Raw genomic sequence first — 23,834 nt, 5'->3', positions numbered from 1 at the left:
AATTAATCTGCTATTTGAATCTGCTATTTTTATATAAACTCAATCTTTTAAAGTGGATAATTCAATTGGATTGCCCACAGTAGTGATTTCCGGGTACAATAAGTCAGTCAAGAATTCACTGAATTGTTCACCTCTAATTTCTGGTCTGAACAACTTGGCAGCGAGCTCAAATTTGTTACCTTCGCCAGAAGATTTAACCAACTTTGCGGTTTCTTCTTCTAATAACTTAGAAGTGAGCTCCTTTGTCACTGATTCACCTGTGTCAGCCAATTTGGCACCGTGGGTAACCCATTGCCATAATTGAGTTCTAGAAACTTCGGCAGTGGCTGCGTCTTCCATCAAGTTATTGATGGCAACACAGCCTTGGCCTCTCAACCAAGCCTCTGAATAGCATAAACCGATATATAAATTCACCCTAATCCCTTCGGTGGTGATCTTACCACCTTCAATAGATGTATCTGTCAAATCCTTGGAAGTGACCTTTGGATCTTCTGGGATATAATGCAATCTATTTGGAGTTGGCATGTGTTTATCGAATACCTTGGTACAAATAGGCTCCAAAGCTGGGTGAGCGATCCATGACCCATCATGACCAGCAATAGCTTCTCTTTCTTTATCTTTCTCGACTTTGAGCAAAGCGACTCTGTTAGCCTCTGGATCAGTCTTGATTGGGATCAAGGCGGCCATACCACCCATTGCATGAACTTTACGTCTATGGCAAATTTCAATCAATCTCTTGACGTACGCCTGCATGAAAGGAACACCCATAGTGACTTGATCTCTGTCTGGCAACAAATTATTCTTGTTGTTTCTTAATCTTTTGATGGTATTGAACATATAATCCCATCTACCACAATTCAACCCTGACGAGTGAGCACGAAGTTCGTAAATTATTTCTTCCATTTGGAAGGCAGCTGGTAAAGTTTCGATCAATACAGTGGCTCTAATAGTCCCTCTTGGGATTTTCAAGACATCTTGGGCGACATTGAAGATATCATTCCATAATCTAGCCTCCAAATAATGCTCCATTTTTGGTAAATAAAAGTAAGGACCGCGGTTATTTTTGATTAATTGAGCCGCATTATGGAAGAAATACAACCCAAAGTCCAACATGGAAGCACTAATTGGCTCGCCATCCACTAAAATATGGGAATCAACCATATGCCATCCACGAGGTCTGACAATCAATGTTGGTAAATCATTAAGTTTAGATGGATCTAATTTATAGTGCTTTCTCTCTGTTGGTAATTCAATTTGTTTTCTGTTGGCGTCAAATAAGTTAACTTGACCGTCCAAAACATTTTGCCATGTAGGGGCAGATGAGTCTTCAAAATCGGTCATATAAGTGTAAGCTGGGGAATTGAGGGCATTAATAACCATTTTTCTATCGGTTGGACCAGTAATTTCAGTTCTTCTATCGACTAATCCCGGACCCAATGGAGGTCCGGACCAAGTTGGATCATTTCTAATGGCGGCAGTTTCCGGAGAAAAATCCAAAGGCTTTCCTGAATCGATTTGCTTCTGAATAGCTTGACGGTTTTCAAGCAATTGAATTCTTGTCTTGTTGAAAGTTCTATGAAGGAGAGCGACAAATGCCAATGCCTTTTTGGTTAAAATATCAGATTGGGTTGTTGGAGCGCCAGGGTATAAAGGCTTACTAGAGACTGGGGCAAGGACCTTAACACCCATAATAGAGCCGTAAATTCTTGCAACCATAATCTGTATATGTTATGACAGAATATTTCTGGAAATGAGTAATGTGAAAATGGATAAAATTGGAAGCAAACAAACTTTTTCAACCACAGGTGAGGTATCGTGCTTCCTTTTTATATACTGTAGGTGGAAGCGGTATCTCCCGGAGTCCCGGTTGATAAGCCCAAAAGAGTGATCGATGCGACTCAAACGAACATAACGCTCCGCCGGCACTTTACGCTCGCGCGGATTCATACGCCATTCCAGAACCACCTTCTTAGGTGCAATAGTTATTGAAAATAGAGTGAAATGAACTAAGATATCCTGCTTTTATAGGGATTTCTCACCTTTAATTTTGAGTAAAAGTGCTTCAGATATCCCCAAAAGTTTTATGTGAGAGACTCAAGATAGGGTCACGTGCTAAATATCTTCCATTCAACCCCAAAAGTCTCGGAATAATCCATGGCCTTGTGACCCATCCATCCCTCAGAGTTTGGTGTGATGACACCGTAGGAAACATAATAACAATAAGCAATGCAATCTCCGTAGTTCCGGGAAAAATTCCTTTGAAATAAAACTACAAAGAGAACAAAAAAAAAAGAGAAAAGAAAGAAAAGGTGTTCTAACATTCTTCCAGTGATCCAGCCCGAGATCCACGCAGATAGGAAATCATTGCTTTGTTGTTCGTAGAATGCTTCCTTATGTAGTACCAAGCCAACACGGGCTTTAGGAAACATTTGAAAATAACTAGAAACCTTTTTCTATTTTCTCTTACAAGAATATAAAAAATTTAATCAATAGAAGAATAGAGATGGTAACTTTATTAAAGCACGGCTTCAGAGAAAAAAAGCAAGGGGAGATATCTAAATATTTTAATTCAATACACATCATTATGCCAGATAATGGTAATGCAATTAATTAATCTTGTTGAAGTGATATGAACACACAAGAAATGACTGTCAGTATGAACATTAATTAGGAATAGCAGTGCGGACTGGAATAGCAGCACCAATGTGAGTATCCCCAAGAGTATCTGCAAGTGTACCATTCTTGGTGACAATTGTAAAGCCAAGCTCCACAACTGGTCTCGAAAAAGCACTAGTAGAGAGAGCGATCATAGTGACTAAACTTGTAAAGAGCTTCATTTTTAAGATATTATTTGGTTTTTCGTAGAAAAGGAGGTTGTTGTGCTCGTAACAGCGGATATCAATATTTTGTTTCGATAAAACAATTATAACAGGAAGCAGCAAGAAATGTGATCGGTAGAACTGTAAAAGCAATAATGAGCATTTAAAAAAAAAATTAATAAGTTCAAAATTGAAGTTTCCGGCATATATATATATATATATATGTATTTCCGAGGCAAAAACGTGGTAATGGAGTGGCCCTTTTGATAGCCACGGCATCTATGGCATATTTTTTAGCACATATAAATACGAATACTTCAAATTCTCCACGGAAAAGAGAAAAAATTTCTTGCTCCCTGGTTTTTTTTTTTACCAATACAAATTTGACGTATCTGCCAAGGATATGAGGTTGATTGAGCTTAGTAATTATTTTTGGCACATTATTGAACGGCATTAGTACGTACCTACGTGATGGGTAGGAATGCTAATTCTGACCTGGAGAAAACTTTTCTCTCTTTAGCGCCAAATTTCGCGGACACATTTTAGTATTCACGGGCGAGAAGAAAGAATTTTCAGAAAATTTTAAACTGAACAGACGATGATTTTCCCTTTTGGTATTACTCGCTAATAAACTTGCGTAGTGGTTGATGGGTGGAGCGGCCCTTCATGCTTGGTTGAAGTACAGGCGCACGTGAAATAATACCTTAGCATGTCAAACAAAAACAAAAAAGTTTATAACAGTTGACATAGGGGTAAGCTGTGCTCATCACCAAATTAATAATTCTACCATGAGTTTCGAGGAAAGTGAATCTTTATTGGTGGATAGCAATGCATCAGATATTGGAATATGGTCGTCTCCAAGTCCCAGACAAGTCTTGCGAGTGGCATTGAATTTAAAGTACTTGATTGATCAAGTCATCCCAATCCAACTTGATCTTGAATTGATTACTAACCCTTACTCTGATATTCTTACCACTAAAGTTGTTAATTTGGCAATTGAAGCTGCAGGAGGTAAAGGTGAAGGTAAAGTTGGCACTACTTCGAGAAGGTATAGGGCAGTTTTGATTTATTGTTTATTGATAAATGCTAAATGGTATCGAGCATTATCATTATCTGAATTGCACGATGCAGAGCTTCATCTTTCCAGAATGACCGCTGCTGCCCAGTTGGCCAAAATCATCATTGAACAAGAGGAAGATGAACACTATTTATTTATCGAGATGCTATGTCGCCGCTATGTTATCAACGTGAATGATAAAGATTCAGATCCTTTCAGTGCGTTAGAATTGGCAGTGGATTTGCATTCTACGATTGTCATTGGTTCAAGTGGCTATCAAAAATGTATTAAATGGCTTTGGAGAGGGTGGATTGTGCAATCAGATCAAGATGCTACCAAATACGAGATTTATAAAAATATAAGCAAACCAGGTTATTGGAACCACTATGATCCAGATCGTATCAAAACTCCTGCATATCAAAACTTGCTACAGATATTTGTTTCTGTCATTTATTTGATGCTTTACAGTATAGTCATCAACTCCTTGGACTATGATGTGAATTTGGGAAAAGCGGAAATATTATTTTATTTGTTCACACTTTCATTTGTGGCCGACGAAATAGTCAAACTATATCATGTGGGATATAACTATATCGGATTCTGGAATGCTTTCAATGATACAATGTATGCTATTATCACTTCCAGTTTTATCATTAGAATGATTGCTTTTTCCAAAAATTTCGATAGCCCATCCAGGGCATCTTATAATGAAGTAGCCTTTAGAGTTTTAGCCTGCGCAGCTCCTTTGATGTGGTCGCGGTTGCTTTTGTTTTTGGATTCTGAGAGATTTGTTGGTGCTTTGCTTGTGGTGTTAAAGGTGCTTTTTAAAGAATCGATGCTCTTTTTCTTCTTATTGATTGTGATTATTATTGGATTCCTACAGGCCTTTTTAGGCTTAGACTCTGCTGATGGAAAAAGGGATATTACAATGTTATTATTGCGTGTCATGTTCACGACCATTATTGGCGAAGGTGATATTGATTCCATTAGTAACTTTACTTCCCCCTATGGCGAAATATTGTATTATTTTTACTCATTTTCTGTCACAGTTATTTTGTTGAACATTTTGGTTGCCCTCTATAATACTGCTTATGAGAATATAATTGAAAATGCCAACGATGAATATTTGGCGCTTCTTGCGCAAAAGACCCTTCGATACATTCGAGCCCCTGATGAAGATGTTTTTGTTCCTCCATTGAATTTGCTTGAGTTGTGTCTTTTGGTAATCCCATTCAGTTGGTGGTTGAAACATAGAACTTATCAAAAATTGGCCACTAAATTGATGGTGCTAATTTATTCCCCATTGCTCATTTATGTTGCTGTTAAAGAGTCAAAGGACGCTAAAAGAGTTCGATACAACAGAATGCATGGTTTTGGAGACGATTCTAATGAAGAAGATCAGGAATTTGATTTGGAAGACGGTTTTGATAGCGATGATGAAACAGGTAATAGCAGAATGTCTCGAGGCTTAAGATCCCAGCAATTGGCTGAGAACGAAGATCCCGAGTTCAGCGTCGATAAAGCTACTTGGAAGGGCAGAATCCAAAAAATTGCACCTCAGCTTGAGGCTGCCAATGAAGTTGGGATCAAATGGGATCAATATATTTTGTTCAAAGAGGTCGCCGAGTTGAAGTCTCTTGTCAAGGATGTTTTGGAAGAAAATAAAAAACTACGTAAGGAATTAAGCAAACAGTAATTGAAAGATTTTTGATCATAACCTTTTTACTTTTCCTCTGATTATTGAAAGAAAATTATTGGATAACGATTTCTAAATTCCACTTGAAGGGAAACTTGGAATATTTTTCACAGACTCTGACAAGTTATTTATTATTTATTGATGTTTATTTATTATTATTATTATGGTGGTTGATTTTAGATTTATTAGTTAATTTTCCGGTATCCAATATAGACAATAGGCTGTATTCTTTTCTTCTTCCTAAAGGTGCAGAGCAGGTATACCTATTAATGTACTAATGTTTTGATTTTCATCCGCATCTTATCCGTACAGGAAATCATCCGTCACGGTGCGATGAGGTAAATAGGTAAATACTAAAATGAATGTGATTATAGGCAACTGCACTTACAGTAAATTGTTCCCATCTGTGAGCTATCAACCATGACGCTCCAAAATGCATACCAATTCGCCGAAGAGGCAGAAAGATTAGAACTTAAGAAAGACTACCTCAGAGCTCGAAACTTACACAAAAAGGCCTCGGATGCTTTTGAAAATGTTCTAGCGAACATCGTGAATGATGAGGCCACTGACCCAAAGATAGTACAAGCATTGGAGCTTCTAGCATCCCAGCACCAGAAAAGATCAATACAATCGAATTATAAATATAGATTGCAGAAAATAACGGAAAAAAGAGCCCTTACAGAAGAACAAAAAGCCAAGAATGAAGATGTCAATTATAAAACAGGATTGTTTGGGGGTAAAAATAATATTCTCGACTCATTGGCAAACAAAAGAGGCAATCGAAATACAGATCAAAATGCCTTTATGGGAGAATATAGCATAATTGCTGACAATGATAATAGTTTATTATCAGCGAACAATGGAAGGAGTGATGCTAATTTGTATCAAGGGATCATGAATTTATTTGACACTTTTGCGATAAACCCTAATCTAGATGATGCCACAGAAGATGATAACGGCATTGAAGATACTAAATTAGTGGCAAATCATCAAATCCTTAATAGTAAAACCAAGGAGGAATTAATTGTGGAAAATCAGCAATTGAAAAAGAATTTAATCCATCAAAACAGATTATTGGGGAAATTGAAAAGAATTAAGAGTTCACATACGGGAAAAGCTAACATAGTATTGATAGATAAGAAGATGTTCCAGAGAAAATTAAATAATCTACTACTGTCAACGCCCAAACAAAGCTTTTTCGGTGGTAATAACAAGTTGTTCAATGGATCCTCTACTGCAAACAGTATTGCAAATTCGACTATCAACAATAGCAGTAATAATTCTTTGACGAGTGTTTCAAATAATCATTTAGTGATTAGTAACCAGTTGATTAGTGAGAAAGAGGCCGAAATTAAGAGATTGCAACAATTAGTAATAACACAGGATCGTCAGATACTGAGGTTAGGTCAAAATATGAAGTCTGTCGAGAATGATAAAGATGTTTTAATTGAAAGCCATAATAAATTGAGAAGAGAGTTGTTGGTATTGAGACAGCGAATTGATGTGACAGATGGGACAGATGGACCCCATATTAATGCAGGGGCTAATGACATACAAGATCAACCCATCAATTTGAATCAGCAGTACGAAATTTTTGAAAAAAAGAGAGGAAATATTTATAATGCAATTCATGGGCGCCATAATGTGGGACTTAATTCGAATTCTAAAGAAAAAAATCTTATTTTGCAAAGTGATGATGATGATGATGATGATGATGATGATGATGATGATGATGACGACGACTATGACAATGATGAAGATAATAGCAGTAGTGAAATAGAGGGCATAGATGGTAAACGCTAGCGGGAAAACGGCGTATTTGGTAATAATGATGAGCCCCTGCTGAGATGTATTCTCAAAGCACTTAATTTAGAGTCATCCTGTCATAATTTCTCTCAGTCACTCAGAGTTTGCTGTAACGAAGAAGAAGCACTTTCAGGATGAATCATTCAAATTTAATTAAATCAATAAATGATAATAACCGTTCCTAATACTAAGCATCATCGTAAGAAAAAATTTGTGGTTTTACAAATCCAGATATACTAAAATACAATTTATATTAATAAATATGAAGGAAACCCAATATTTTTGAGGAGTAACACAATAAAAGAGAAGTAAAATTTGAATATATCAAGCTTGAAAAATAATAGATAATATATGTATATGACCAGAAACAAGGGAAAAAAAATTAAGGCTTTGATGCACCTTGAGTTGTCCAAAAAAAAAAAAAATCTATAGCAATTGCTTAAATTGAGGTGAGCGGAAAATTGGACTGTAGCTCATTTCTGTGTCATAAGACATGTTAGTCATTGATGTCAATGCACTAAAGGCATCAATTCTAAAAGTATTTGGATCGGCTGGATCTTCAATCTGACCAGATAACTCAACCTGGGCATGAGTTTTATTGTTTAAGAAGCTCTCATAACTCAGCAACAATAACTCATTGAAGGCAACGGAATAGCCGTTCACAATATTACTGAACCCTAAATATTTCTCGTTATCCTCTGGCTTCAACAGCACAATAGACAAGCTTCTTTGCTTAACTACAACCTCGAGCGATTTATTCTCTTCATTTTCCAATTGATTTCTTCTAAGTTTCTTTGCAGTCTCTTCAACCAAGAATATGAAACACTTAGTCTTAAATTCCTCAAAACATAGAGATCTCAAATTATTATGGAAAATCTTATTCATTAATTGCTTCAACTGTATCCGATTTTTGCTTTGATACGGCGCCAAGTGTTTAATAAATTCAGCGATTTGCTCGTAGTTCATTTTCATCTTATATATCATTTTCATTTCTTGTTGTAATTCTTTGTGGCGTTCTGATAGAGTCATATGGTTACCGATCGTCAATTCATGAATATTTTCATAGCTGGGTATGACCAAGTTGGTGAATGACTTATCATAACTGTGAATTGGTAAACATTTATGCATTGCAGCCAAATAGTTGATATTGAAAACCCATTGATTGGCCTCATTTTCAGATGCACAATAAAATAATCCCTTATTATAAACCTTATTGCTTTTTGGGTTTTTCATCCAATCATTAGTGATATCCACCTCATCGCTCTTCAAAACCTTGGAATCGTTATCATTATTGCTGTAGCAAACATAAAAACTATGAAAATCTTTATACTTATTATGATAGGAAAACACTTTATTAATTGGAATCGCAAGTTCCAACTCGCTATTATTCAGCTGAAGGAAAAACGCTGATGCGTAAACCTTCATGTGCCTCAACTTCTTTTTCAAATTATCATAATCGGCATCTCCGTTTGAGTTAGACTCGCCTATCTTGTCATTATTTACCCATTTTTCTTGCTCCTCCACCTCTTCCTCAAAATTTTGTAGCACATCCCAATTGATATTCTTGAATATATACACACCGAAAGTTGTCAAAATGGCAAAATATTTCTTCCATACAAACGTATCACTGTCATTGAGGTTAACATTGTTGAAATTTTTAGATCTTCTTTTATTCTTCTTCTTTGATATTTTTGGCAACAAACTTAGTTTTGATTCCTGTTTATACACTATCCCAATATTAAAAATTCTGACAAATATAGACATATCAGAGCCTGTCTTTTGATTGTGAGGCCATTTGGCAGAGAGACTCTTTCTGATAGTTGCAGATTTTTTTATAAGGATATTAGTCAAACTTGGTTTTATTGTGGCGTAACTAATTTTGAAGAGCAAATCAGTAAGATCCTCCGAATGATCCAACCTTAGAATACAATCTGGATCCTTTGTATTTAATGTATCCAAAACCTTGTCAAGCAAGCATCTGTCAGAGAACTTAGACATTTCCTTGAACTCTTTGAAATTTGATGCAAATGGATCGGTATTAGAACTATCATAAATCTCAAAATCAAGATTTAGAGCCTTGATATCGAGGCTAGTTGCAATTGAATAAGGGTCATTGCTTGGATTTGGCAAAGAAGAAGAAGACAAAAAGAACAGGCTGTTTTTCCTTCTACCTAAGGTTGTCGAGCTTGGTAAGGACGCGAATGACGGGGATAAAGGCGATCCCAAGGATGATGTGCTAGCAACAGATCCTGATCTGTTATAAACGTTATTGGCAACTGAAGGAGATATTATTTCAAGTATCGACTTCATTGGTGTGAAAGTGATGTTTTCATAGAAATAGCCAATAAGCTCCGGGGTCAATAAATTGAAAAGTAATTGAGAGTCTGGAGTTTCTGAGAGCTTAGCACCAAACTTCTTCTTCTTAGCTTTGTTGAAGTCTTCTTTTTTGAAATTATTGATAATATTTGTAAAATCTTGTTGCAGCATCTTAGAGCGATTGTTTTTATTAAAATGGTCCGTTTGAAGAACCAAAGAAACGAATAGTAGGGTATAGATCTCATTGACACTGTGAAAAATAGTGAACTTCGATGTATCCAAGGTAGAAATATCAGCGATAGATTTCTCTGAGCACAATTCCCGATCTTCATCTTTTTTTTCGGCTTCAGTGATAATAACCGTGTCATTAAAATCTTCATTATCCGTATTATTATTCAAGTCATCATCATGTATTCGATAGCTTCCTGTAATAAATTTCAAATTTGTCAAGTTCATGAAATAGTAATAATTATAGCTTATGATCTCTAAAGTCAAATCAATCTTTTCCGTTTCCGGTGGCAACTTGTTATAGAATAAGAAGTGTCTAAATACAAGATCAATAGGAATTGAAGTCACTTTATCTATGTGAAACTCCAAAAAATCTTGCTGTTCTGAAAGCAGTGATATTTTTTTTGTTTTATCTGTATTATCACCAGCACCGATATGCCTAGCGTTAAATTTGGATAGAATATTGTAAACTGGATTTCTTAGATCATTATCAGCTTGCGGGAAAATCCAATTTGAATCATAGAACATGCTCAAGAAATGCAAATATATGAACAAATATAAACAGTTTGTGTAGAAAGAGTTTTTGTAACTGGAACCAAATGTCCTTGAAAAGAGCTCTCTACATGACTCTTTATCCTGGAAAATAATGAACTTTTCATATGATTTGTTTGGATCCACTATTGGGTACTTATTGATTGCTATTTTTGAACTCAATATATCAGTGATTTCGTAAGAGAAGCCATTTGTCATCAACTTCAAGAGATAGGAAACGTACGTATCTTCTTGCATCGGCTTTGGGATATTTGCCACATTATCAGCATTGGAAGCTTTATTACTCAATGAGGCAGAATAATATTTGAAAAATGATTCCTTCTCCCCTTTATAATCGTCTTCTGAAGTTGATTCATCATACGAATGGCCAGAAAACTTCAAATCCAGACCTGCGGGGTTTTTATTATTATTATTAATTCTAGAAGTTGGTTTATTGAGCTCGTGATTGACCGTTCCTGAGGATACCAGATCCTCAGTTCCACTATTAAGTCCAAGAAAGCTCCTTGAATTTCTTCTCAACTTCAATCCAAAAGTACTTCGTTCCGTATTGTTTTCCTCGCCAAACTTCTCAGACGATCTGTTTCCCAATAGGTATGTCAGATTCATTAATGAGCTCAAAGTTTGACTTCTTCTTCTACTCAATCTAGCACTAAAGGGATCGTCAGACTTTGAGGGGGTTGTGCTACCCATTAAAGGGGATCCGGGTTTGGACAGCGAGGCCTGAGAATTAGAAAATCTTACCATATCTACCACCGAGTTCCTTCTTGATGGAGTTTTAGATCCGCTCCTTGATGGCGTTCTTGAAGACTGTACAAAGTCAATAAATGTTCCGGTGGCATTTCGGTTATTAACTGGTAAATTCTTATAAAAGTTACTGGCGGAGTTCTGAAGCAGATCATTAAGAGAATTAGAACGAAATCTGTTTCTTTTAAATTTTTCGTTCATATATTTCTCTGAAGCAAAACCCAAGATATTGACATTTTTTTCAGAAACAAAAGAGGATTCCAATGATCCTTGGCAAAAGTTATACTGATCTCTATGATTTGGAACTTCTTTCATACCTCCATTGTTTTTGATATGAGCATCGTCATCATCGTCATCATCGTCATCATCATCAAAAATTGAAAAAGTTTTTTTCTTCAGTCTAGTTGAAGGAGAAATAATACTTGGTGATTGTATAAAACTCTTTGTTCCACCGGAGAAGTCCCTATCTGCAGAGCTTTTATCAACGCTAATATTTTTTGGTCTGTGTGAACTTGTTAATGAATTTTTTTTATTCCTATGATATGTGCCTGAAGATATGGTAAGTCCTAGAAACTTTTTCAGCACTGACTTTATACCTTCATTAGATGTATCAATTCGGGGTTCGGTGTTAGAATTCTGAGGTTCAATGGCGTATGCCTGCTTCGCTTCACCATCTGTTCCCTCATTACTGCCATTATGTCTCCAAGAGAAATCCTCGATTTCGGGAGAAAAGGGATTCAAATTATTAAATTGTTTAGATGAATAGCCTATGGGACTCTGTTCAAAAGAATATTCCAGTACCGGAAGGGACTCATCCTGTACACTCGACAGTACGCTATTTCTCTTCGAGAATTTGGGGAAAGAGAATTTGGAGTAGCCAGGAGACTTTAGACTAGCCAGATTTCTTCTCAGTGCATTATTTGATGAGTCCAAAGAGCTTTTTCTATTGGAACTTGTCTGAGTAATATTATACAAAGATGAGCGTGGACTCTCCACTAATACTAATGAGCCAAATGACGACTGACGTGAGTGGTCGGCAGATGGCCGAAGATATGAGAGCAAGGAATGCGGGCCTGATTCACGTTTCTGATGACCATTTCTTTGGGTAATACTCGATTGATCTGTAAAATGTTGTCGAATTGTAATGGTGGGACTGGCATCAAAACTTGAGATTGGTGATGAATTTGGAGGCTTATTGTGATGTGGAGGCTCAGCACCATTGCTGGTTTCTGAAACCAAGTGACTATTTGAACTGAGTCCTTTGTGCGAAGTGTTTGAAGTGCTTGAAGATTTTCTTTTTCTATTCAATTTCCTCGAAATATAATTTGGAACCGAATTCTTCTTAACATCAACTGTGCCCCCGTCATTGACATTTTCTTCTGTCGCTTCCAGACCCTGTCGCTTGCTGCTTGGAGACCTGGTATTTGCTTTCTTCTTTGGTTTCAAGCGCTCAATAATTCCTGTTTTCTTTATGAAATGCTGCTCGTCGTCGGAGTTGGATACTCCTAGGGTGCCCATGGCAACGTTCTTGATATGTGGCTGGGTAATTGCAGGTTCGTCGATCAGACTCATGATGAAACAGCCATAGGAAAACTTACTCAAGCGAGAGACACAACCATCAACAACTGACAGGCACAAACAGAGGATTCAGATAAAACAAGAAAAGGGAAAAACAAAAACGATATGAGAGACCAATGACACAAAACTAAAAAAAAAAATTGATATTATCTTGTCTTCGGCAACCTTCTCATCCGAATGTTGTCACCGCATATAGTTTATTAAACTCATATTATTATTATTAATATCAACAGTGGTTGCGCAGCCCTGTTTCGGCGGTCAAATTTTTTTTCCCAAAATTGAGCAGACGAAATTTTCAACCATCAACAACATCAGTCCAACAACTGTATCAGCAACTAAAACCACAAGAAACCAGGTAGAAGATGTTGGCCTCTCGTCTCATAATAAGATCTAGCGTCAGAACATTCAGCACAACAGGAGCATCCCAGGCGGAGTTTGGCTCATGGTTGAAATTTTTGAACCCAACTGCAAGAAAAGAAAAAGCTCAGCTAAAAGAGAAGCTCAGTAACATCGACGCCAAAAATGAAGAAGCCGATGCCATTTTGAACTCTGATTCAAAGGTTACCGGCGCCACTAATCCTAGCAACTTGGAAATCATTGGGTTGCCACAGCAGCTTACAAAGGAAGAATTTCAACGTAGATTGGGTAATTTCAAAGTTAATACCTGGTTGAATACTAAGAAGATCACGACTGTCGAGCAATTAGACGAAATATTGTTATCCAGTTGGAAAGAAATCGATGCCTCTACCAAAATAACTAATATCGAAGAGCTTGTCAAGACAGAATTGTACGATTTGAACGTTAGATTCCAATATTTCAAGAAGGTACAACAGCAATCAGGGTACTCAGTTTCTGACTTAGTTTTGACAGAATCTTCCACTATCAAGATTTTGAGAAGCCACTTTGTTCATAATGTTCTTTCCAGGGAAGCTATGAGCTACAATGAAAAATTGCCAAATGCCCTTCACTTGGATGAAAATTCTTTCAAAGATTTACCAAATGTTGTCATTGACAAAGAAATTAAACGGAAGGACATCAAGAAAAAATTCAATAAATTGTTAAAACAAGTTGAAGAACATAATAGCAACAAGATTGAACTGGCTCTTAACTCATAGACTTCTTTAATTCCAAGGTGACGGATTCTAATTTGTATATAGTGTTTACAGGCACGTAAATATATTTGAATATAAGTTTTTTATGAAATATTCAGCAACTGAATCTGTATGATACGTATTTTTTATTTTCATATGAGCAATTTCCTTTCACATCAAATAATTGAGCTCCAGCACAAAACTTTCTTGGGCTCATAAATCTCCTCTAAAATAATTTCGTTTTACAAAGCAAATCCTTCATAAAAGAATGAGAATTTTTTTTGTCTATATTTCATCTTGGTCGTCTCCTTCGGTAAAAACAAGAACTATGAATCAAATAAAAATAATGCAGATGCTATATGGTACATGGAATGGTTATAAAACCAAACAGAATAATAAGCTCAGAACACACACGCAGAATGAACACAATACAAACAAAAAAATAATGACAAAAAAAAAAAATAAGGACCAGAAACAAATTCATTATTATGGCATGTCATCCCAAACAAAAAGACAAATGTTCAAATGAAGAAGTGGGATGAAAAAGAAAGAAAAGGAAAAACTAGCAGTGATATTTTAAGTTCAACTGAAACCATTAACTTTATATTACCACTAAAAGCAGAAAATACTTATCGATGTTCCTTTTTAATTGCGGCGGCGGCAGCAGCAGCAGCAGCAGCCACATTTGCGACCGAAGAATTATTTTTCTTATTGTTGGTCCCTTGTGAGGATCTTGTGGCGGAAGTTGTCAGAGAGCCCACACTTAGTTTCGATTCACGGCTAATAGGTGATGATTTCAGTGATGATGGCATGTTCGAGCCAGTCTTATTTGTCGGTGAGGAGTTCTCTGTATTTGATTCGTAGCCCATATTGCATTTCTTGCGCGTTTTTGGCCTCAATAACTGTTTCGCCTTGAACAAGCATTCAATCCAAGTGATGCTGGTATTGGTTTCAAAATCCACAGTAACCCTTTTATGATCATGGGGGCTTAAGAATAACAAACATTGCTTATCAATCAATTCAACCAACAAGTATCCGTAGTTGCTTTCACTGCCTTCATCAAATTCGTAGTCATACAAAGAGATTTTATTGTCGGTTAGCTTAATCTCGTACAATCTGTTTGACAACTTAATTGATTGGAGAATGAATAGCCTTCCCAATGTTGTAACTATCATCACTTCAGGTTTGGAATAATAATCAATGACCCTTCCATGTTTCCCTATGATTTCGTTGATGGTGGCATCATTGAGATCCAACTTTGATCCATATACAGAGCTAATAGATAGATTTGGATCAGTCTCCAAAATATCTTCAAATGACAAATGACTGACAACAATGGTGCCCAATTTGATTATCTTTTCATCCGCATATAGAAGCTGGGTAATTTCTGGAGGGATATGATCAGCTTCGAATTCTGGCTCGATGTCATCATCAAAGTAAATAACGGGTGATGGACAGATCTTCGGACTTTGTATTTTCAATTTTTCTGTTTGAGGAACAAAAGCCGAATTCTTGGCTGGTGGATCAACTTTCTTCATTGCAGAAGCTGAATGTGTATGCTTGGAATCAATATCCCTGGGTGATTTTGGGGAGCTGGTCAATTCTTCTGAATATGCTTCAATTTTGGAAGATGGAAAGCCAGTATCAAGTGTCAAGCTTTGATTATGCTTGATCTTTGATAAAACTGGTTCCGGTTTCGCTAAGGAGTCAAATGGATGAGGCTCTGCATTACCACTCGGGTTTGTCACAGGATTTGATGATAAGAGAATATTTTGATCGAGGTCGGTCGAGTGGTTGAGTCCATAATTCGTGTGATATTGCTGGTTCTTACCAACTCCTGAAGGGGCTTCAGATGAAAGCGAAAGTCTGCCTTCATAAGGGATCGCCACTGGTTGCTCAATTGGCGTGCTGGATTGATTGCTAGTGTAAGCATAACCATTCATGAATGGAGACAGAGCAGCAGAGTTGCTGCCAGATGCCAATCTCATTGGCGCATATGGATGGCTTGGTTTTTTAGGATCATTAAAATCGTTCATAGCTTCACCTGGATAACTACTAGTAGAAGCAAATAAATTTTTGGCTCTAAATTTCTGGGCAATTTGAATTGCTTCATTGGCTGCTGCTAGAGAATCTTTAACTTGCGTTGCATTGTCATTGATAGAAATTTCATGTGCCAAGCCGTTAATCATTTTTTCATCACCAATATTGTTACTGGAACCATTTTTCTCAATCGGACTGTAGGATTGATTCTCACCACCACTTCCATTTTTATCCACAGAAGACGCATTATTAATACGTGAAGAAATCTCACTTTTTGTCTCTGACACGGATCTGTTTCCTAGATTACTTTGGCTACTTAAATTGAAAGATATCGGGCTTGTTGGTTGAGATTTTGATATGTTGACTCCACCTTGAATTAGCGGTTTATTGAAAACATAATGGTTGCTCTGTTGAAGTTTTTGTTGTGACTGCAGTTTGAAAATTCTTGTCTGATTACTAGATTGTGAATTCTGTTTTTCATGGCTTTTCCCATTAGTTTTAACGCTGGAAAATTGAGACGGTGATCCACCGTGTGATGATTGCAGGGGATGAGGGGGAGTCGAGGTCTGTTGGGGTTGTGTTTGTGTTTGTGATTTATACGCATGTCCTTGTTTATTAGTAACATTGCTAACCGAAGCATTATTGCCGTTTACTTTTTGGGTACTATGAATATTTTGGTTTTGGGCAGGCATCACATGGGCACTATTGATATTTGACGGGGTAGTCTGAGTTGTGATATTGTTCATTGCTATATTACCGGCGGCAGTGGCAATAGCGGCATTTCTGTTGAATTGATTTATTTTAGGGTACCCTTTTCCAGTTTGATGTAATGCACCCACATTTTTCTTTGGAGAGTTTGTTGGCATCATGTGGTTGGATGAAGGAACATAAGTACTATTGATAATATCCAAAGTCTTTGATGGGTTCGCGATCGCCTTTTTGTAGAAATTTATAGGCTGTTTGACAACAACTGGCTTTGATAAAACCTCAGTTGTGGATGGTGGTGTAGTATTGCCATTGGCATATGTTCTAGGATCATAAGCTTCTATCTTCGGTGGATTCCTCTTCCAAATGTAGTTAAAGTCTGTCCATGGAACATTCTTAAAAAACTGATGCTCTTGGACATCTTTTATCGTATATCTTTTTTTCGGATCGATCACCAATATATTCGTAATCAAATGCTTGATTGGATCGGGAATGAAATGATTAGGGAATTTGTAATCAAGGCCAATGATTTTTTCAAAGGTTAAATATTCAGTAGACCCTTTAAATGGTGGAAGTCCAACGATGAACTGATATAATATACAACCAACAGCCCAAATATCGCTTTCATACCCACACTCATTATGTTGTAGTAACTCAGGAGATACGTACTCAGCAGTACCAACAAACGATGCTGCCTTCTCCTTATCGTCACCATTTTCTCCCAGGCCTCCATTGCTATTAATTGATAAATTACTCTGTAATTCTTCGGCATTCCCATTTTCATCAAGCATTTTTGCTGCACCAAAGTCCGTAATCATTAATTTCATGTCATGATTCAACAAAATGTTTTCTGGTTTCAAATCCCGGTGAATAACTCCTTTGGAATGCATGAACTTAATGGCATCTACCAACTGTATCATGTAATATTTTGTTGAAACTTCGTTCAATGTCCCTAGTTTTCGAATCAAAGTCAACAATTCGCCATATTCTGCGAAATCAATAACAAAAAACAACGATGATTCATCCTGGAAGGTATAATATAATGTTACAATTCCTGGATGGTGACCTAATCTGTTCAATGTTTGCTTTTCAATATTAACATATTTGATTTTCTTTTCTTTAACTATGTGAGCTTTCGAAAGGATCTTAATCGCAAACACTTTTCGCGAATAGACATCTACTGCTTTATAAACAGTGGAATACGATCCTTCACCTATCTTATTTCCAAACTGAAAGTCCTTCACCGATCTTCTCCTTGATGATGCAGACATTGTATAATCATGGGATGGATGGAGCCGACAACTTAATTGTATTTAGTGATTTAAGCACTAATAAGATGAAGGCAAAATACCTAAAAAAAAAAACAACAAGGAAACCAATTATTCACGCAATGGGCGAGTCAATACAGGGATATGATTTAGAAAATCAATCGAACCAAGCTTGAGAGACAAAATAACTATGGTAGTTGCAATGCTTGTCTATAGATGATCTCTTTTGGGGCTTTTATTGGAAGCGCTATAAATACAAAATGATTTAACCTTTAGTCGATCAAAACCCCATCTGATACGTCTCAAATCGCACTAAAAAAAAAAAAAAAAAAAAATGGGCACGTGATTATATGGACATTTGGTTGTTGATGTTGGACGGTTTTTTCTTTTGGTTTCCCGATACAATAATAGGAGATGTATGGATTTTGAGTAGGAAAAAGAAAATATTTACGTAGTTATGTTGTATTTCTCAGGAAATTTCATATTGTTTGCTTTTATGGTGTGAAGCAAATGTTTGGGGTAACATTGAAACCACGGATTCTGTCGTTTCTGAGGTTGAATTTTTTCGTCCTCTTAAATCAGAAGGATACTTCATTACTTAATTGCAGGGGCCTGAGTGAAGTTCCTAATAAATCTATGAGAGCTTTGCCACGTAACGTAATAAAATAGTGGTAGAATACTTGTACATCCAAACTATCTTTTTAATGCAAATTAATATGGAAGTTCTTCAGAACATTCCTATTTTAAGGGACCTATTTGCTAGTACTCAAGCATCCGTATTATTTTATATGTATTTTCGGCAAGGGTATCTTGGCCTTATTTCTTTTAAGGGTCTTTGAATAGGATGAGCTAGCCTTGATTTCAAACTAAATTAATCAAAAGTGTTCAAAAGCATTGAACAAGCTTCTCTCTCTCTTCTTTTTCAAAGAAATTGTGCTGATGAGCATAGAGAAGTCTGGTTTTGTTTTTCTTACAGTTTTATGATAATTTTCTCCACAAAAAAAACTGTTATTGCATTTAAGAAATAAAAGCAAAATATTTTTGAGTGATATATATTACTATTTCCAGTTCTCTGTCTGCTTTTCCAACATCGGGTTGAGGATTTGAATGTGATATAGCAAACTTAATCAATTTCCAATCCATCTTTGCCTTGACTACCTTTTCATGGTTTATGAGAAAAGCAAATTCTAAGATTATTGAGTTGAATATGCTTTATGTTTTATATATCGAATAGTATAGACATTTTGCTTCTCATTATTCTGATTTACAGTTTTATTAATCGCTCCAACTGAAAACAACACTCACAGATGAGCTATAATCCAAAAATACTACGACGAATTAATTACAATCCAAACATACTACTAATATAAATGAGTAATATTTATACAAAAACTATGAGTCATTAGACAGCAAAAGCGGAGTGTTCTCATTGTGCGATGGTGATGCTAAAGAAACACGATTAGTATTTGACACATTAAGCAGGAAAAAAGTTCTTTAGTGATTAAAAGAGTGTACGAATAGATTAGCAAACACGCTTTAATAATTAGGCGGAAATATTTTATAAACAAATAAACAAACACGAGCTAATAATATAAGTATACGGGAGGAACAGTTATTATGAAGGACAGTTGAAACAGAAATAGAGGAAATGAAAAAGAAAAGAAAAGAAAGATGTGTAGAAAGGATTCAATAATAAAGTGATTTTTCAAAAAAAAAAAAGAATTTATTGAATACTTAAGTATCAGCTCTAATTCAGTATAGTTCAATTGGATTTCTTACTCTTGTCAGCCTTAGCCTTGGCCTTCTTTGAAGATTTGATCAAAACCGAACCAATGAAAAATGACACCGCAGAGGCACCAAGAACCAACAAAGCAGCAGGAATTTTAACAGCCCACTCTCTTGGCAAGAAGAATTGTTGCAACACGGATTCTTCATCAATGAATGGCAAGAGGAAAGTCCAGGCAGTATAGTACACAAACACCACAGTTGCAACACCAAGCATTACAAGACCAACTAACACGTCAAATACAGCCTGTACCATACGGTATTAGTATATTGAAAACAAAAACATGATCATTCCAATTGTTTAATGATTTGAGTTCTATATATAACATACCATTATTCTAGGGTACAAATTGATGAGGTTCACGAATTATTGTGTTCTTTTTATTCTTCGAAGTTTGCTGTGCTGGTGAATCCCTTGGAATAAACATTGTAAATAATATATCACGGTGGTTACCCGTGGCAAACCGCGAGAAAAAAAAAAAAAACTTCCCTACTAATTGTCGCTGGAAACAACCTAAAATATAGGATTCATAAAAAACATGAAATTCAGAGTACTCTAGAAGAAGCATTCAAAATATATATACTGAATTATTTCCATTTTGACAGAAAATATTCTCTAATGGTTGAAAAAAAAAAAGTTCGTTAGTAGTGGTTGAACAAGTGTTCTTTTGTTGAAAAGAACCAACGGATTCTTTTGTTGAAAAGAACCAATCACAAGATAATTAGCAGGTATGACATGAGAAGAAAAAAAAATAATAAGCGTAAACAGAAAAAACCGATGTAAAACCCAGGAAATGTGCAAGAAAAGTTTGTTGAAAAAAGCAGAAACAAGATGTTTGCTGTATAGATATTGAAATGTTTGTTGGAAACATTATCTAAAGGAGAACTAAAAGACAGATGATTGTTGAAAGTTTGAAACGTATAGGAAAGCATTCATGCTATGAAATTGAAGATTAGAGGATGTGTGGAGTGAAGTCGAGAATGAAAGGCAAAAAGACAAAACATTTATACGCCAGCGTTCTTTTTGATGCTTGATAACAACTCGTTGGATGTTCTTTCGTTCTTTTCAATTACCAAGCTCTTGAGACACTTGTTTTCCATTTCCAACTTCATGATAGTGGCCTTCAACTCAGCGACTTTGCTGTTCAAGTCGACCAAGCTTTGCTCCATCAATTGTTCTTTCATCTTCTTCTTGACTCTGAATCTTGCAGAGGCCAATGTATTTCTTTTTCTCTTGTCATTCATGCATGGTTCCTTAACCACCTTAGAGCCACTGCTGACCACTTTTGGTTGAGCTTGCTGCTGTATTGGATATTGTGAAGTAGCAATGAAATTTGATTGACCTTGCAAATTGAGAACATTGTCATTACTAACGCTATTGTTACTGAGTAGAGAATTGAAGACATCATCGATATTTTCACTTTTTATTTGCTGTTGACCATCTTGCTTCGTTGTTTTATAAAATTCTTCGTTGCCAAAGTTGTCAAAGTCGAAGAACTTGTTGTTCATGAAAGCTGACAAATCATTGTTGCCATCCAAATTCATATCAGGAGGGGATTCAATATTCTCAAGATTCAAGCCGTTGAGAGGGCTGTTGAAGTATCCGTATTCCATCGTCGGTGTAATATGTTTGTCCAACTGACAATGTGTTATTTATTGGCGTCCTGATTGTATGGACAAAAAGTAGAATAAAAGGTGATGACAGGTCTAGGGTACGAAATGACTAAATGTTTTTCGAGGAAATCCGCCTGTTTTTGTAATCCGGGCGAAAAAAAATTTCTCTTTTTTCTTTTTTTTTTTTTTTTTGTTTTCGCCGTCCCACAAGCGGCCTGCATCACAAAGCAAGCGGGTCAGCCGACCTATACGACACACTGTTTTCGACAACTTTGAGCGAGGGATTTGCAGAAGGATCGTCGCTCAACATACACACCAACTGCCACACCTTCCGCGGAACCGTGGGTACTGCCATGATCCCTCCTGTTGGAAACGAAGTCAAAACTACACTGCCGAAACAAATAAAGAAATGGAAAGAGAAAGAGATCGAAACAAAGAAAAATCAGTCGATAGGGGGCTACAAGATTAAATGTTATAACTCATATATTACAAAAGGTACACCCAATCACAATCTCCAGCTATCTATATAGCATCTACTTTCTTCGTTCTCCTCTTTGCCCTTAAAAGCACTGTCCCATTCTTCAAACTCAATAGCCATCATATGGTCTCCTTTGATACGTCTGGTCCGCTCACTCTCGAGTAAACCCTTGTAATTCCAATCTAAGAAATCTTCAATGTTGTAGCTAGTTTTGGTAAAAGGATTAGAGAAGATTTTAGCCAAAGTAGCCACGTTCGGATGGTAGTGGCTAGCTAACGTTTCCAATTCCCATAGCGACGACTCAATCGCATTAGTTAAAAGTGGATCGGTTTCATCGTTATTGAAAGGATCTTCATAATTTTCCAATTCCTCGTCACTAAGCAAAGGATTATGAATCAAAATCATACAACTTGGGTGTTTTTTCAAAAGATTGTAAATGAATGGCATGACAATAACAATCCCACCAGGGTTATTGAAGATTGCGAGTCTCGCCATTCTTTTGATGAATGAAGCAACAATCGATGCAGGTAAGTGTGTAGATGATAAAAATAAATCCACCAATCTAAAGAATCTCGATCTATACTTATTGGAAAGAATCTCTGGTTTCTTGAAGAAATCATACAATTTTTCGTAAAATTGTGGGTACTCGAGATTCCTCTTTTGCATTAATTGGAAAAGCCCATTGATCGCCAAAATCTCTATAATAATTGACTCGCCGTTATCATAGCAATAAGTCAAAAAGTCCATTAACTGTTCAGGCTTAATCATGTATGGAATAATTCTCTTGTGAAGAATATTTAAAGTGGTTTTCAATTGAGCAGATTCAATCCCTGGAATCGAAAGAATGCTCAACCAATTTTTGGTGAAAAGCGACTTATAGGTGGCAAACTTTTGAATAGCTTGTGGTGGCTTTGGTACAAAAGTATCAGTCAATTCCAATTCCTCGTCATCTGAAGCATCAACAACTGAATCGTCGTCGTCATCAGAAAATCCAAAGTCATCTTCATCTTCATCATCTTTATTATTTTTAGATTTTGTATCAATCTTAGCATCTTTTTTATTATCATCATTGGTTCCATAGAAAATTGAATGGAAATAATCTTCTTGCATAATAGTTAACCACTTGGAATATACAGTTTTAAAACTTTTTCCGCCTAATTTTTGTTTCTCTTGTTCTAAAAGATTGATCATCAGACTCAAAAAGTAGAATTTCAAATCTTTGCACTTATTCAAATAATTACTGGTGAAGAATTCTATTAAAATACTGTCGGTGGTCCCATCTTCCAAAATTTTCCCATTTTTGCTATCGAATATCAATGTCTTCACAAGAGTTTCGTACATCTGACCAGGGAAATGTGCCTCATTTTTTGGAGCCCAAGTGGTAGCTTCAAGCTTCATTAATTGGAAGTACCCTTCCAATGCATCAATAAGAATGTCATTATCTGAAACAAATTCACTGATAAGGCTCAATAGTGTTTTTTTGAACAAATCATATTTAGATTTCAACCACTTGTTGAGCACAACCTTGTTATCATTGGTTTCTTTCTTGATGGAGTACCTCAAGGTCTTCAGCTTTATGAAATGTTCAAATACCTTAAGTAATGAAATAATCAAAAGCCGAGCTTCTTCTTCATGTGCTAGGATCTCGTTATGTGATTTGGACAATTCAGTTAATTGGTCAAGTAACTTCACTATATCATTGAGATTCTTTGTCGAGGTCTTTACCTGCTGATAAATGGTTTTGATCTCTTCAACACTAAAGACTTGTTTCGGTTGTTCCTTTACTTTCTGAACCAGTTTTTTTTGCTTTGAAGAAGCTTTATTGGATAGCTTATCACTCTTGGAAGACTTTGACACAGAATTTTTTGGAGAGGCCATAATTTGAATGAATGTAGTTAATATAACTTGGCTATCTATCTACTCTATTATTATTGTGTTTGAATTTTTCATGCTCCTAGAAAAAATTTTTTTTTTTTGTTTAGGTGATGACCCACACTCATGGAGTATACTTAATTTGACTACCCTGACTTTTACAACTCCACAGTACCCGGGTAAAT

At 36.2% G+C, this 23,834-nt stretch overlaps 9 protein-coding genes across 9 annotated transcripts; 3 read left to right on the top strand and 6 right to left on the bottom strand. All coding sequences in view use genetic code 12, as the record gives it.

Moving 5' to 3' along the window:
* Positions 1-39: 39 nt before the first annotated feature.
* MLS1 (malate synthase MLS1) lies at positions 40-1,716 on the bottom strand (the record flags this gene model as incomplete). Its single annotated transcript, XM_064999551.1, has 1 exon — positions 40-1,716. The coding sequence occupies one exon, from the start codon at positions 1,714-1,716 to the stop codon at positions 40-42; it is 1,677 nt and encodes a 558-aa protein (XP_064855623.1).
* Positions 1,717-3,607: 1,891 nt separating this feature from the next.
* DASC09_059660 (Yvc1 protein) lies at positions 3,608-5,572 on the top strand (the record flags this gene model as incomplete). Its single annotated transcript, XM_064999550.1, has 1 exon — positions 3,608-5,572. The coding sequence occupies one exon, from the start codon at positions 3,608-3,610 to the stop codon at positions 5,570-5,572; it is 1,965 nt and encodes a 654-aa protein (XP_064855622.1).
* Positions 5,573-5,992: 420 nt separating this feature from the next.
* On the top strand, positions 5,993-7,375 carry DASC09_059650 (uncharacterized protein; the record flags this gene model as incomplete). The annotated part of the gene is made up of 1 exon (XM_064999549.1): positions 5,993-7,375. One exon carries the CDS (start codon positions 5,993-5,995, stop codon positions 7,373-7,375), a length of 1,383 nt encoding a protein of 460 aa, XP_064855621.1.
* A 429-nt stretch (positions 7,376-7,804) lies between these two features.
* DASC09_059640 (uncharacterized protein) lies at positions 7,805-12,790 on the bottom strand (the record flags this gene model as incomplete). The annotated part of the gene is made up of 1 exon (XM_064999548.1): positions 7,805-12,790. The coding sequence occupies one exon, from the start codon at positions 12,788-12,790 to the stop codon at positions 7,805-7,807; it is 4,986 nt and encodes a 1,661-aa protein (XP_064855620.1).
* Positions 12,791-13,158: 368 nt separating this feature from the next.
* Positions 13,159-13,911, top strand: MRPL13 (mitochondrial 54S ribosomal protein mL50 MRPL13; the record flags this gene model as incomplete). The annotated part of the gene is made up of 1 exon (XM_064999547.1): positions 13,159-13,911. One exon carries the CDS (start codon positions 13,159-13,161, stop codon positions 13,909-13,911), a length of 753 nt encoding a protein of 250 aa, XP_064855619.1.
* Positions 13,912-14,516: 605 nt separating this feature from the next.
* DASC09_059620 (protein kinase PKH3) lies at positions 14,517-17,903 on the bottom strand (the record flags this gene model as incomplete). The annotated part of the gene is made up of 1 exon (XM_064999546.1): positions 14,517-17,903. One exon carries the CDS (start codon positions 17,901-17,903, stop codon positions 14,517-14,519), a length of 3,387 nt encoding a protein of 1,128 aa, XP_064855618.1.
* Positions 17,904-19,662: 1,759 nt separating this feature from the next.
* Positions 19,663-20,113, bottom strand: DASC09_059610 (uncharacterized protein; the record flags this gene model as incomplete). The annotated part of the gene is made up of 2 exons (XM_064999545.1): positions 19,663-19,932; positions 20,033-20,113. 2 exons carry the CDS (start codon positions 20,111-20,113, stop codon positions 19,663-19,665), a joined length of 351 nt encoding a protein of 116 aa, XP_064855617.1.
* Positions 20,114-20,690: 577 nt separating this feature from the next.
* On the bottom strand, positions 20,691-21,299 carry DASC09_059600 (bZIP transcription factor; the record flags this gene model as incomplete). The annotated part of the gene is made up of 1 exon (XM_064999544.1): positions 20,691-21,299. The coding sequence occupies one exon, from the start codon at positions 21,297-21,299 to the stop codon at positions 20,691-20,693; it is 609 nt and encodes a 202-aa protein (XP_064855616.1).
* Positions 21,300-21,804: 505 nt separating this feature from the next.
* On the bottom strand, positions 21,805-23,655 carry NOC4 (ribosome biosynthesis protein NOC4; the record flags this gene model as incomplete). Its single annotated transcript, XM_064999543.1, has 1 exon — positions 21,805-23,655. One exon carries the CDS (start codon positions 23,653-23,655, stop codon positions 21,805-21,807), a length of 1,851 nt encoding a protein of 616 aa, XP_064855615.1.
* Positions 23,656-23,834: the final 179 nt, after the last annotated feature.

The sequence above is a fragment of the Saccharomycopsis crataegensis genome (genome assembly GCF_037102585.1).
Source record: "Saccharomycopsis crataegensis DNA, jcf7180000000098, whole genome shotgun sequence".
Lineage (NCBI taxonomy): Eukaryota > Fungi > Ascomycota > Saccharomycetes > Ascoideales > Saccharomycopsidaceae > Saccharomycopsis > Saccharomycopsis crataegensis.
This window is presented reverse-complemented; position numbering and strand designations above follow the sequence as displayed.